General features: G+C 38.9%; 1 protein-coding gene across 1 annotated transcript in view; it reads left to right on the top strand.

The window, feature by feature from the left end:
* Positions 1–10,927, top strand: part of LOC139709998 (uncharacterized) — an 84,505-nt gene extending 73,578 nt beyond the window's left edge. The window contains exons 19-21 of the mRNA XM_071621950.1: positions 9,230–9,320; positions 9,534–9,842; positions 10,623–10,927. Of these exons, the coding sequence (XP_071478051.1) occupies positions 9,230–9,320; positions 9,534–9,842; positions 10,623–10,927 (705 nt within the window). The remainder of the gene's footprint in view (positions 1–9,229; positions 9,321–9,533; positions 9,843–10,622) is intronic.
* The last annotated feature ends 4,292 nt before the right edge of the window (positions 10,928–15,219 follow it).

Genomic DNA, 15,219 nt, shown 5'->3' with positions numbered 1-15,219 from the left:
TTGATCCATTTTTACTCCATTTCTTAGTTCCCCTAGTCCATATCATAAGTTGCCGCAATGGGATCAGCTGTAGATAGACCTATTTCACCAAAGGGTTATATCGCCAATTTTGCTGGTTGTTAAGGTCGTGCTTCATCCACTAATCTTGTCTGTATTGATTCGAGATGTTCATGCATACTCTGTAATGTAGCGGGTGCTGTTTGTTATTCCGAAGGTTCGCTATTCCGAGGGTTCGTTATTCCGAAGGGTCGTTAATCCGAATCGTACAAATTCCCTATACCTAGAGATTCGTTAATCCGAAGATGAAATTCGGAACAATGAACCTCCGGAATAACGATTCTTCGGACTACATAGCCTTCGGAACCTTCGGAATAACGAGCTGTAACCAATGTAGCAGCGGCTAAAATCGTGTATGAATAAAGTGTAAATGTATGTGTTTGAAAGTGGAGTTATACGAGTTATTAGCAAGTATGAGTAAGAAATCACAAGTCAAGGTATATCAAGTTTACATATTCAAACAGCTGAGTGATTACAAAGAATAAAAGCAACAATGAAAAAGACTGCCCATTCTTTGTAGTTGTTTGCCTTATCGTGGATTTGAATTCCTTAACGCTCTCCGCGACGGTGCTGATGCGAATTTGAAAGCGTTGCACTTGCATTTTTAATTTGAATGCCCTTATTACACCCTTGTTTGAGAAACTCATGAAATCGCATGCTTATGAAATCAAACTAAATGAACTAGTTACCTTTATGAATGTCGATCTCCATGATCATTCAAATTCATTCGAACTTGAATGACCTCATCGTTAAATCGAATGCAAATCTGATGAAATTGGGCGGGAAAACATATATCATATAAATATACTGTACATAAAAGAAGAAGAAGGAATCTCGAATACGCCATTTTTGTAATTCCAACAAGAAGGTGTTTTTATTCACAAAATTTTCGGCCCGGCTCGGGCCTTCGTCAGTGTATACAATGTATACACTCTTCTTCTTCATTGTACACACACCTGTCTCACAGTTCGTACCAATCACGCCAGCTCGGCATGAACACGAATAGTAGTTCACGTAGTCTTTACAAGCTCCACCATGCTGACAGGGGTTGCTTGCACACTTGTTGTTGTCTGTGAATTCAACAAATTGGATATCGATGTGAGTGATTAAAGCGGATTACAACTGGCATTCTATCAAAGCAGTCTCACATTAAAATGACAACGAAGAAGACATTAAGACATGATAACTCTGTTGGACATAATGTCCACATTGCTATCTCCTGGTAATTCTGGCACTTACAATCTTGTATACAAGGCCTCGGGCCTTCGTCAGTGTGTACAATGAAGAAGAAGAAGATAGTATTACTCATAATGATAATGTTATTACTAATTCTGATGAAATTGCAAATATTTTTAATGATTTTTTTTTGTTAATGTTGTTAATGTTGGTCATTGGGAGCATCTATTCCAATAAATGATATCAAAAATTATAAAGAGTATTTACCTGAAAGTAATCAAAATTCTTTGTTTTTTACTCCAATTAATGAATTTGAAATTATTGATACTGTTCGCTCTCTGAAATGCAGTAAATCCTGTGGGCCTGATAATTTAACGGTGAATTTGTTGAAAAAAAATTATTTTATCGCCTAAAAACTCTAAGGCCCATGATATACATTTATACCTAACTGCCATATATATGTATAAACACACTCGAAATTTATTACCATTTTTTCATAATGCCTTAGTAGCCAATGACCATATTCACTCATACCCAACCCGTCGTTCCCATGATTTTCATTTAAGTAATCCAAAGCTTTTACTCGCTCAAAAGTCGATCCGACATCACGGTCCGGATACATGGAACACTCTTCCTGAGGAGTTGAAACAGTGTGCATCCTTGTTTTCATTTAAAGCAAACTTAAAGAAGCACATTTTATTACAGTATACTTTCAATACGAATTAAAAACTAATAATTTATATGATTAATGTTGGTCTCCCAATAGCAATATCGTATATTGTTCCCTCTTCCAACAAACCAATTCTGTTATTTTATATTCCAGCGTATCTGCCCTTGTGCACTTTTTAGCACTTGCACGCACATTCACCACCATCACACATCAGACTTTATTTTCCCCTGCTATCTTCGCAGCAGAATTTGTATTGTATTGTATGGTATTGTTACGAATCTAGCATACGTCCCTATTTTTCCTCGGGCCGGCCATCTTTTCAAGCTATGCTTACAATGGCGGCCCTCTGCACAATCTCTCCATAATTGTAATTGTTTTAATCCCCGCTGCATAGATTTGCATACTGTATATTACATCATTATTTTCCTTTCATGTCTTTGTTTATGCAAGTCAAACGACTCTGTTTTGAATTTACTTTGTATATTTCCCACATGCTTATGATTTACGTGCCTTATGTATATTGAATTGTTGATTGATTTATTGATTTGCAGAAAATAAAGTATCTATTAAAAAAATATGTATATATATATTTATATATACATATATTTTTTTCATATTAGAGACAATAAAATATACAGTGTGTATATCCAAACATAACTGAGATATACAAATTTAAGAAAACAATAAGAGAACACGTCAACTGGGAACCACTCGGGATATAGTGAATCAAATGATCTGACTGAATTAAGCACAAGTATTAGGAGTGTGAATGCAGAAGACTTTAAAAAGAAGAAAAAAAGAAAATGGGCAAAACATACATCATGTATTCTTGTCGAAAAACAAAAGAAGAGAAAAAAACAGAGTCATTCTGGCATCACGTTGCGACAACAGCAACAAAAAAATATAGACACTATTCATGTACAGAAAGTGAGGTGAGTGCTGGTGCAAGTGAGTGAGGCCAAAAGGCGCGCGGTACTAGCTGCCTTTTAAGATAACAAAACTTAAAGGACAAGTCCACCTTCATATACATAAGGATTGAGAGAATGCAGCAATATTAGCAGAACATATCAGTGAAAGTTTGAGGAAAATTGGACAATTCGTTCAAAAGTTACGAATAATCTAAGTGTCTGCGCAGCCACTGCTGGAAGAGGAGACTACTACAGTGTATGATGTCACATGCGTTTAAGATAACAAAACTTAAAGGACAAGTCCACCTTCATATACATAAGGATTGAGAGAATGCAGCAATATTAGCAGAACATATCAGTGAAAGTTTGAGGAAAATTGGACAATTCGTTCAAAAGTTACGAATAATCTAAGTGTCTGCGCAGCCACTGCTGGAAGAGGAGACTACTACAGTGTATGATGTCACATGCGTACAACTATATAAGGAAGATAACAAGGGAATTTCACAAAACTTTACTTTTTGAATAAAGTGCACATTTCTTCGACTTGCTACCGACGTATGGTAAGGTTAATATCATTCCCTCTGCCTTCTGAAAGAGAGAAGTCGAGTGTTCTTTTGTTATGCGAGAAAATGGAAATATGTTGAATTTTCTTTATCCTTTCTTCATATCGTTGTACTCATGTGACATCACACGCTATAGTAGTCTTTTCATCCAGCCGTGACTGAGCAGAAACTTAAAAAATTCATAACTTTTGAACTGATTGAACTGACTGTCCGATTTCCCCCAAACTTTTACTGATGTGTTTTACAAATATTGCTGCATTCACTCAACCCACATGTCTATGAAGGTGAACTTGTCCTTTAGATATGTTCATTGAATAGTTTGATGTATGGAGACTGGGGCGGGGAGGTAACAAAACATTAGAATTAACCTGTTTTATTTTTGGTTTCAATAGTCAGGTATCAGCTAATCCCTATAATTTGGTATAATGTGCTTTTTCATTTTGTTTTAAAAGAAAAAGAAAGTGATGTGCATGCTTTAACTCGCTCGGGCAGAGAAATCCATATATCCTTTCCGTGGTGTCGAATACATCTATGAGCGACAAGTAGCTTCAGGTTATTCAAATGAATGTCATTGAAATGATGAGTAGGTTAGGAGTGTACTTTACTATTTGAGATGAAAGTATCATGGAAGAACGTTAGTAAATTATAGATGTAATAACTATTTGAACATAAAGATAGCGCATTGATAAAACGTTAATGAAAATCATCTACTTTTAATATTCATACCCCACCAACACATTGTGTGTAGGGGGTATATAGGAATCACTCTGAGGTCGGTTGGCCGGTCGGGCGGTCGGTCGGTCCGTTGCAAAAACTTGTGGATCGAACTCCTCTCTCATTTTTTGAGCAATTGACTCCAAATTTGGCATGTGTGACCGCTATTAAAGGTAGATGTGCATTAGTATTAGATGTTCGTTGGTATCGCATAATGCGTTGCCATGACAACGGCATATTTTCAACAACAAAAAACTTGTGGATCGAACTACTCTCATTTTTCGAGCAATTATTAAAACCCCAAAATTAGCATGTGTGACCGCTATCAAAATAAGATGTGCAAGACACCTTTTTCGTTAGTATTGCTTAATGAGTTGCCATGGCTATGGCAAATTAAAGAAAAATCTTATAAAATGTTGTGGATCAAACTCCTCTCTCATTTTTTTTTAGCAATTAGCCCCAAATTTGGCATGTATGACCACTATCAGAGGTAGATGTGCAAGACACCTTTTTCGTTAGTATCGCATAATGCGTTGCCATGACAACGGAAAATTTTCGTAAAAACTTGTGGACCGAACTACTTTCTCATTTTTTTGAGCGATTAACTTCAAATTTCGCATGTGTGACTGCTATCACAGGCAGATGTGCAAGACACCTTTTTCATGAGTACATGTATTTCATAATGCGTTGCCACAGTAACGGCAGATTTTCATAAAAATCTTACAAAATGTTGTGGATCGAACTACTCTCTCAGTTTTGTAGCAATTTAATTTGAATTTGGGATATGCAATCAATTTAATGTATAGTTGTGTAAAACACCTTTGATGTGTGCGTTTGAAATCTGTTGCCATGACAACAGCTGTTTGTTTTTACCAATCATAGAAAAAGGTGGGGATTAACCGTACTCCTTCGGTTTTTAAGCATTTGGCTTGGAAATTGGCACATGTGACCACTATGGTACGTAGATGTGCATACTTACTCTTTCGTCATTGTTGATCAATGCGTTGCCATGGTAACAGCATAGTTTGACCGAAAATCATGCGAAAATATTGTGGATTCAGTTAACTCCGTCAGTCTTAGATCATTTGGCTTGAAATTTGGCACATATAACCACTATAGTACATAGATATGCAAACTTAATCTTTCGTCAGTGGTGAACAATGCGTTACCGTGGTAACAGCTTTTTTTTTAATAAAAAGCATACAAAAATATTGTGCATTCAGCTAACTCCACTTTTAACAGTCTTTGGGCATTTAGCTTGAAATTTGGCACACATGACCACTATGGTACGTAGATGTGTATTAAAACGTAATCTTTCGTCAGTGGTGATCAATGTGTTGCCATGGTAATGGCATATTTTAACTAAAAATTATAGAAAAGCATTGTAGATCCAGTTAACTCCCTTAGTCTCTGAGCATTTTGGCGTGAAATTTGGCACATGTGACCACTGTAGCGTATAAATGTGCAAAATGTGTATCTTTTCACTAAAATGCATACAAAAATATTGTGGATTCAGGTAACTACCCCAGTCTTTGAGCATTTAGCTTCAAATTTGGCACATGTGACCACTGTAGCGTAAAGATGTGCCAACTTGATCTTTCGTCAGTGGTGAACAATGGGTTGCCATGGTAACAGCATCTTGTCACTAAAATGCTTACAAAAATATTGTGGATTCAGGTAACTACCTCAGTCTTTGAGCATTTAGCTTGAAATTTGGCACATGTGACCACTATTTAGCATAAAGATGTGCAAACTTAGTCTGTCATCAGTGTTGAACAATGGGTTGCCATGGTAACAGCATCTTTTCACCAAAAAGCAAATAAAGATATTGTGGATTCAGCTAGCTCCCTCAGTCTTTGAGCATTTAGCTTGAAATTTAGGACATCTGACCACTATGGTACGTAGATGTGTAAACTTAACCTTTTGTTAATGTCCAACAATGTGTTGCCATGCTAACACAATTTTTAATGAAAACCATAGAAAACGTCAGTTTATTTATCTTGCTCACTCAGTTTTTGAGCACTTGACTTAAGATGTGGGACATATGACTAACAGATACATTTATTCACTGTTGAACAGTGAATTGCCATGGTAACATTTTTTTCATTAAAAAATAACAAAAAAATTAATCCTGGTTGAGCTAATTCCCTCAGTTGTGAGTGGGGGTATATTAATCACAATGAGTGATAGTTCTAGTTTCAGTTGTTTAAATGGAGGATAAGTATGGGCTAAATAAGGTAAATGTGTACAACTTCGGACGGCTTTTTTTTCCTCAAATGCAACGACAAATCAGTTTTGGATTTATTACAGTTGCCCCATACAATATTACAATAATTGATATGCGGTAAAACGAGAGAATTGTACAAAATTAAAAGAACGTTATTTGTCAAAATTGGTTTCAACCTGCAAAGTATACCAATCGCTTTTGGAATCGAAGTACATATTTTTTTCAATATGTTCATTCCAAGTCAAAGTTGAAACCAAAATAACATCTAAGAACTTGGTGGATTTCTTTTCACTAATAAGTACTCTATCAATAAAAATATCTATTTTGTGATTGGTACGAGATTGAGGGTTCTTAAAGTGCTTAAAACAGGTCTTATCAACGTGCAATGACAACTTATTGCACTTGAACCACAGAGATACCCTTCACTGTAGATGCCAAGTAGTTTTTTTTTGTTTTTTTTTGTTTTTTTTGTTTTGTTTTGTTTTTTTTTTTTTGTTTTTTTTTTTTTTTTTTTTGGGGGGGGGGGGTTGTTGATGAAGGTTCTGGGTTTTTTATACGCTTACGCCGTCCATAGTCAGATACCCTTAAATTCTCAGTGATCAAGAGGGAAAATTTATCAAAACATCTTTGTCACAGATGTAAGCTCTCGGCAAAATTCTAATCGGGATTTTCAATGTCTAGACCATTATTTCACAGCTTTCGTCGAAGAAGACAGAAGGTCGAAGTCATTAAACTGTTTCCCATTGTGCATGTTATGAGCAAATGGATGTAATAATCCCGATTAAGTACCGGGCATGCTGGAGGAAGAGCAGAATTCCTTCACGGCAATTATTGAGCTTTGTAATAACTCTTTTCCATTTATTATTCTAAGCTGACATGGGGAACATGTCATGAAGCATTTTGTCCGACAGAGTTGTCGGACAAATTTGTTCTCAGCCAATCAGATGCAAGGATTTCAGTAACTTGTAACAGTTTGTCAGCAGAAAAATATCCGACCAGAACGCTTCATGAAATGCCCCCCCCCCCCCCCCCCCCCGAGCCGAAGGCTCAAGTTAGCTTTTGCGATCGCTCTTCGTCCGGCGTCCGTCGTGCATCGCGGTAAACTTTTTATATTTTCATCTTTTGCTTGAGAACCCCATGACCGATTTACACCGAACTTGGCAGGTAGCAGCCCTAGGGGGTGAGGATTTCAATTTTTTCAAATGGGCACCATGCCCCATCGGGGGGGGGGGGGGGGCCACCCCCCCCCCCCAAAAAAAAAAAGAATTAAGGAATATTTAAAAATCTTCTTCTCTTGAACCAGAAGTGATAGAACTTAGTTAATACTATAAGTTAGTACATTGATGACTGTAGTTTCAAGTTTGTCCATGGCGGAATCAAGGGTGCCCCCTATAATAGGACCCAGGGGAGTGGGGTAGGGAGGGGCCCTAATGGGGCCTGAATTGTACATTTTCATCTTCTTCTTTAACCCCATTACCGATTTTCACCAAACTTGACAGGAAGCATCCCTCGGGGAATAGTATCTCAATTCCTTCAAATGGGCACCATGCCCCTGCCCCTACTGGGAAGCCCCCAGCTGGCCCACCCCCCCCCCCCCCCTCCCCCCCCCCAAAAAAAAGGAATCTGTAACAATCTTCTTCTCTAGAACCAGAAGTGAAAGAGCTAACTTAATACTATGAGTTATTACATTGAGTTTGAAGTTTGTTCATGGCAGATTCAGGTGTGCGCCCCCCCCACCCCCTCCCCCCCCCCCCCCGGACCAAGGGGAGTGGGGTGGGATGGGTCCAAATGCGGACTTGAATTGTACATTTCCATCTTCTTCTTGAAGATCCCTTGATGAATGTTCATCAAACTTGGCAGGTAGCATGCAAGGGGGTTAACATGCCAGTGTGTTAAAATGGGCACCGTGCTCCATTTGGGGCCCCTAGGGGACCTAATCCCCCCACCCCACATTAAGGAATATCAACAGATTTTCTTCTCTAGAACCAGAAGTGATCGAGGGAAGTGAATACCATTTGTTCATTGCTGAGACGATCCAGGACTGCCCCCCCCCCCCCCCCAGGGGGTGGGGGGTCCATATGCAGACCTAAATTGTCCTGAATTAAGGAATATTCAATCATATTCTTCTCTAGAATCAGAAGTGATAGAGCTTGAAGTCTTCTTTTTTTTCAAACTGCATAGTCCAACCGTCTATAAAGTACAATGTACTTTGCAGGCATTTTTCCGGTGTGATGGAATATGCAAATGGACGTCATGCCACCAGCTGTAAAAGCTGCCCAGGGGCGGTTCTAGCTTTTTTTTTCAAGGGGGGGGGGGGGGTTCAGGGACTGAGGTGGGTATTGCGAGGGAAGTGAGAAAGGGGGGAGGGTGGATACCTCTTCCTACAGTAGGGAGATTTTTCATTTTTACGGTTGCCAGCTTGCGATTTTAAGCATACTTGCACGCTCTATTTTTCTCTCCTTTTTTTTTCCAAAATAATTGGGGGGGGGGAGGGGCTGCAACCCCCCCCCCCCCGACTCCGCTGTCCTTGGGTTTGACCCGACGACGATGCAGATCATCGTCCACAAGGCGCGAAGCGGCGATGTCTGTGAGCCGCGTTCCGGCGCGCCGATTTATTTATTTTTTTGTTATTTTCTTTTTTTTTTTGCTATTTGAACCTAGTAAGTTATGTTTTCCTGGCTTCTACTAACAAAATGTCCAAAGAAGCAGTCAATGATGACGTCTTTTTATATCAAGTAACATCTTAATGCAATTGTACACAGTTATATCCAGAGTTATCATGACTGTGTTTTGGTTGTTAACTTAATAAGTTACACATATAGTGTGAGTCTGGACATACTATGAAGTTTTCCTATGCACATTAAATTTTTGCTTGGCAGCCCAGGGGAGTTAAACCCCCGAACCCCCTCCCTAGATCCGCCACTGCTGCCCCCGCACCAAGTTTCCAATGTTCTCAGGTGAGACTCTGCAAGAACGCTTGCAGAAGGTGCACCTGCGATACTCAGGTGAGCGCGAGACCCCCGGGACTCTTGTACTTTTATTGAAACCAACCAAATCTCTGTGCAACCGTGATAGCGGCTATACGGATAATGTGAAAGTACAATCAGTCGCATTATGATACGGGTCGTAATGCTAAACATAGTTTTCGAAACTCTGGAACAATAAGGAGCCATTTACATGGAAGCACCTGTCTCCGATCTATCTTATTCTCCTTAAAGTTTCAAGTGTGACGATACGTCTGGCGGCTGGGTCTAGCGTCCTCAATGGCCGCCTGGAGGTCTATTGGAATGGCACTTGGGGCACCGTGTGCAACGATTCCTTCGATGGCAACGACGCGGCCGTAGTATGTCGACAGCTGGGCTTCACTAATTACAGCACCTACGGCTCTGCTTCCCCTGGGACAGGCGACATAGTCATGGACGGTCTCGCCTGCAACGGATCGGAGAGCAACCTCGCTCAGTGTGGCCACGCGGGGTGCCTCGTCGAAAACTGCGAACACGCAGAGGACATAGGGGTCACTTGCGCAAGTAGGCCTACATGTACTCTATCAATTTATGACATTTCAGCGCGGCTGTGGTCTGTATCGCCCTGTGACATTGTGGCAATTTTAATATGTTCAATACGATGGAGAGAAGATGTAATAGTAAAAAGAGAGAGGGAATGGTAAAGTCTAATATCGTCCCTCTGCTTTCCAAGAGAAAGAGAGCTAGAGAGAAAGGGGGAAGGGTAGACAAGTTATTGGAACAGTGCTGTACTTCAGAAAAGTGAATAATATTTACTTCGGGCAATTATATCTATATTGTGGGATTGAATGAGCACAAAGTATATATATATATATATATATATATATATATATATATATATATAAATCAATTCGGTTCTTTCATGTATTACAGAAGAAAAAAATGTGTCCTACATATGTACTCATTCTGACATTGAATTGATGTTTTTGTAACTATTGAATCAATGACAAGCAACGTTTGTTAGTTTTTTGTTGTTGTTGTTGTTGTTTTTTTTTTTTGGGGGGGGGGTCGTATGCCATTTGTATGAAATAATTGAAAAAAAATGTTAGTCGCCAATACTTGCCTGATACGAAAAAAGTACAACCGTCGTCATTCCAAAAAGCCTTTAATAATAAGACATCCATGTTATGTTTCAATATTTCACTTGATTGACGTCAAACTTCATTATAAGTCAGTTTGGAAGCTGGGTAAGGGAAGCTTCCCATAACATGCAGGAAGCACGTGTTATTTTATACGTGAATGTGATAAGCTTATAATTTTTTTTCTATCTCTCTGAATGAACAGGTACTCAAATCCGGCTTACCTCTGGCTCCTACGGAAGGGTGGAGATATACTACCAAGGCGCTTGGGGCACGGTGTGCGACGATTACTGGGACAACAACGACGCGGCCGTGGTATGCCGAATGCTGGGTTACATTGGGGGCACGGCGTACAGAAATGCTCACTACGGGGCCGGCAACTCGTCCCAAGCTATCGTGCTTGACGATGTCGAGTGCAACGGCTCTGAAATCGATATCGGAGCTTGCAGTCACAATGCCTATCTCGATCATGACTGCGGTCATTACGAAGATGCCGGGGTCTCTTGTTGAATTCTTAGTCTTTCTCCTTGTTATGTGCATTCTTGTTTACCATATTTGTTTTTGTTGCTCATACTTTTGCATTTTTGATTGTTTACTGTGACATTGTACTTAAGAATATTTTTTTCCTCATCTCTGCTGCCCTGCAGAATTGAAAAAAAAAGGGAGAATACTGCTTTATGTTGTATCTCCACTATATTAACTGTCTTTTTTCCTTCCTTTTGCTCTTAAATGCACATTGCATTAGGCTGAAACAATAGCTCTCTGACTGTATACGAAAGTGCAATGGCGTCAAAATCGCAGTTATGTTTTTATTCAAATTATCTTTTGCCTTTTGCTGAGGTAAATTTCAAAACGCAAACATGGTTGAACACCTTTTTCCGTATATGACAATACGACAACCGACTTGGAATAGAAACACGTTTGTATTGTTACTATTTGAATGACTCTTTTCTGCTCATAAATCCTTTTTACAATGTTAAAGCCATAATATACCATTTGCAGATAAAACAAAAACTCAGCTTCAATGTTTCAAAATACTTCTATGTGCATTAGCAATGAGAGCTAGGGATAGAAACAACCACTGTAAAAATTTGAATCGGTGTGATTAATGTTAAGCATTGTTAAATATACAAAATGTGAAAAATAGTTATAATGAAAATGTTTCTAGACTAAACCGTGTACAGTTATGTTTTATGGAGAAACATACTGATATCTCCGTATATCTTAGTCTTTATTGCAAAATTTTTACATGGTAGGATGTTTTGTGATACAACTGACCTAAACGCATGCAACGAATATGATATCTCGAACATTTCTTTTTTTAAATCACTGCTCCAAAAGATGAACTGTGAACTTAAAAGAGCAAAATGATATTAACCTGTTAAAGCGACGATTCCTGATACAGCAGCAATTCGAGCTCTTGTGTTCCTGTATTTCTTTGATATTTACATGTGTACTTTAGCATTGATGCAGATGTTCACGACGGGTTTATTACCTCCGCCAAGGAAGGAGGAGGTGAAGTGGTCATCGGCGTTGGTTTGTTTGTTTGCATAATAAGATGAGAACGGATTTGAATGAACATTGCAGAAAAATTCGATAAATGCACATGGTATAGATGATTAGTTTTTGGTAGTAATCTGTGGATTTTATGTTTTTTATTGCATTTATTTATTTTGTTTTTGCAGATAGGGTCAATAAACGTGGGAGTTCAAGCTGGAGCATTTGAGATTTGCATACGCGCTATCCTAGAGCGAGGCGCAGCGTGGCAGGTGGAAACTGATGATGGAAACACAATCTATATCAGAAAATTGGGCGATTTTCAGCATGCGTGTATAATAATGAGTGGAAATGAGCTATTTGGCGAGGATGTCTGCGCTATACGAGGTCTTTCGTAGTTTAATATTTCGTCTTGTGAATGAAGCCTGAAACCACTGGACTTTAAGAGTCTATGATATCTGCCATGTTTATTTGTCATCGCAATACCTACAAAGGAAGAAAGAACCTCCCCTACTTTAACTGTGCTTGTACAGACCTATGCCTGCCCGGATTAACAGATTTTACATCAGCCTCAACAAATCAGAAACATATCTTCTTCTGAATTGTAGGTCTGTTCGAAAACGAATGGCCTGGTAATTAATCCTTGCATTTTATTTTCATTTTCCCATGGTTTAGTTTATCTGATTCTAGCTCAGTTTGCTATCATTTGTATGCGAATAAACAGAATGTTGCATGTGGACAATTTTCACGTGATCATACTTAACCACGTATTACTATTCAAAGTGTGAATTGTTTATTCTTTATTGAGGTATAACTAATCAGAATATTATAACAATTTTCAGTACTAGTAATTCACAATGCACGAAGACAGTAAATTGCACCTTTTCGAATGCTTCTCTATTCTCTAATATATACTAGTAGAAATAAAGAACGATGACAGCTATGATCAATGTAGTTGCAAAGGATAAGATCAACAATATCAATAGTTTTCACACTGATTATTGCAGTAATAATTACGAACAGATTAAAGAATTAAATTAAGATAAAATTGTTAATGCATGTGTGTGTATGGATATGGATGTGCATTTAAAGTTTATATACACATGCATGCATAATATGTACATGTTTATGACATATGGTACCGGTACTTTGAAGTATTTTCAGGGTTCACTTGGCCTGATGCGCGTGACAGAAATGAGTTATGTTGGTACGCAGCATAGGTCTGCGGGCTGCAGAGGTGTATTTGAAAACAGTGTGTACATGCTAATTGTAATTGTTTCACGCAGAGGTGCCACCATTCCCTGGCATCTCGGTTTGCGCATGACACCTGTTGTACAAGTGAAGAGTAAGTTTGTTCGCAAAAAACGATAAGTCCATTTTTGAAGATTTTGAAGCACGGTCTCTGTCATAAAGTACAAAATAATACCTTTTAAATGATGTATTGGTCACTACATATTATAAAGGTACATTTTTGAAGTTATAGTCAAAAGAAGCAAAAATTGTCTTATTATTCTCTTTATTTTTCTTGACCTTTAATCGCAAATATCTCCATTTGGCAAATATGTACTTATTGGTTTTTGCGAACAGACTCTTCAAGTGTACTGTTAAGGGGTGGCACATGCTAATTTTAATTGTGTTACGCAGAGGTAGATATCTTTGGCGGCGGATATCATTTGAGTTCAGTGTAATTAAGACAATATGGATGCTAAAGTTAATATTGATTGAAACTTATTTAGAGTATGTTTCAATTTTCTTAGCTGATATGGAGGGGTATTGAACGGAGAATTGTTCGTGTTTACCAGGGGTGGTGCTTTCTGTCATGTATGAATGTACAAACGAATAGCCAGATATGCCGAAAGTTTTTTGCTTTTGAATAAGGGGCTGTGTTTTTGCATGGTACGAAGGGACAGATTGGTTTTCAACACTTGTAAATGTTCACACAGGTTGGTTTATTCATGGTTTATAAATGAATGTATCATGTATGCGTGTGCACGTATGCGTATGGAGAAGAATGTTTGTTTATATACATAAATATGTTTATACATGTACATGCATGCGTGATGTGAATAAGTTTATGACATTTGGTAGTTTTGTTTTAAGTATTTTCGGCCATATTTTCAGGGTTCACTTGGCCTGAGATGCATGACTGACGTGAGAATGTTGTTACGAAGCATAGGTCTGCGGGCTGCAGAGGTGTATTTGAAAACAGTGTGCACATGCTGATTGTAATTGTGTCACACAGAGGTGCCACCATTCCGTGGCGTCTCGGTTTGTACATGACACTGTCGTACTGTGAAAGGATGGCACTGGCCTTTCCTTATTCCTCTCATTGCTATTGGCACCTATCATGCCTATGTTATCGTTCGGTTTTTGTCGAGCCCACCGGAAGTGAGGGGAGACTAAGGGATCGCCTGCGGCGTCTGTCCGTCCGTCGTCTGTCCGTAACGCTACAAAAACTTCAATAACTCTTTACTCTGGGCTTCAATTGCAATCAAACTGCGAGGGAAGAGGGGTCATACAAAGTTTCACGTTTTACCACATATGAAGGTCACCTCAAAGTCAAAGCTCACAGGCAGGGGTCAACGAACGAACCCAATGTTAAGTTTTTATGGCGAGTTTCTATTATGGGTCATAACTTTTGATCCATAACTCCATTTGTGACCAAACTTGGATGGATGGTAGATGTCCCTTGGGGATTGGATGGTCACCACAAGGTCAATGGTCACAAGCATGAGTCAACGAACTTTTAGAGCCCAATGTAAGTTTTTATGGCGCGTTTCTATTGTGAGTCATAACTTTTGATCCATAGGTCTGTTTGTGACCAAACTTGGATGGCAGATGTCTCTTGGGGAGTGGATGATCACCACAAGGTCAAAGGTCACAAGCAGGGGTCAACGAACTTTTAAAGCCCAATGTTAAGTTTTTATGGCGCGTTTCTATTATGAGTTATAACTTTTGATCCATAGGTCCGTTTGTGACCAAACTTGGATGATAGATGTCCCTCGGGGAGTTGAAGGTCACCGTAAGTTCAAACGTCACAGACAGGGGTCAACAAACTTTTAGGGCCCAATGTTAAGTTTATACGGCGCATTTCGATTATGGCTCTTAACTTTTTATCCCTTTGTCCATTTGGGACCAAACTTGGATGGTAAATGTCCCTTGGGGAGTTGAAGGTCACCACCAGGTCAAAGGTCATAGGCGGGTCAATGAATTTCCGGGATATAGATTAATATTAATTTCTTCTACGCGAATGGGTGAGACACAATTTGGCACTTGCCTTGTTTACTTTTCTCTCTGTCTCACTA

Source organism: Diadema antillarum, unplaced genomic scaffold (genome assembly GCF_040938485.1).
Source record: "Diadema antillarum isolate AM-2024a unplaced genomic scaffold, OU_Dant_1.0 seq00001487_RagTag, whole genome shotgun sequence".
NCBI classification, from domain to species: Eukaryota; Metazoa; Echinodermata; class Echinoidea; order Diadematoida; family Diadematidae; genus Diadema; species Diadema antillarum.
The sequence above is the reverse complement of the archived record's forward strand: the minus strand, read 5'-3'. Positions and strand labels throughout refer to the sequence as shown.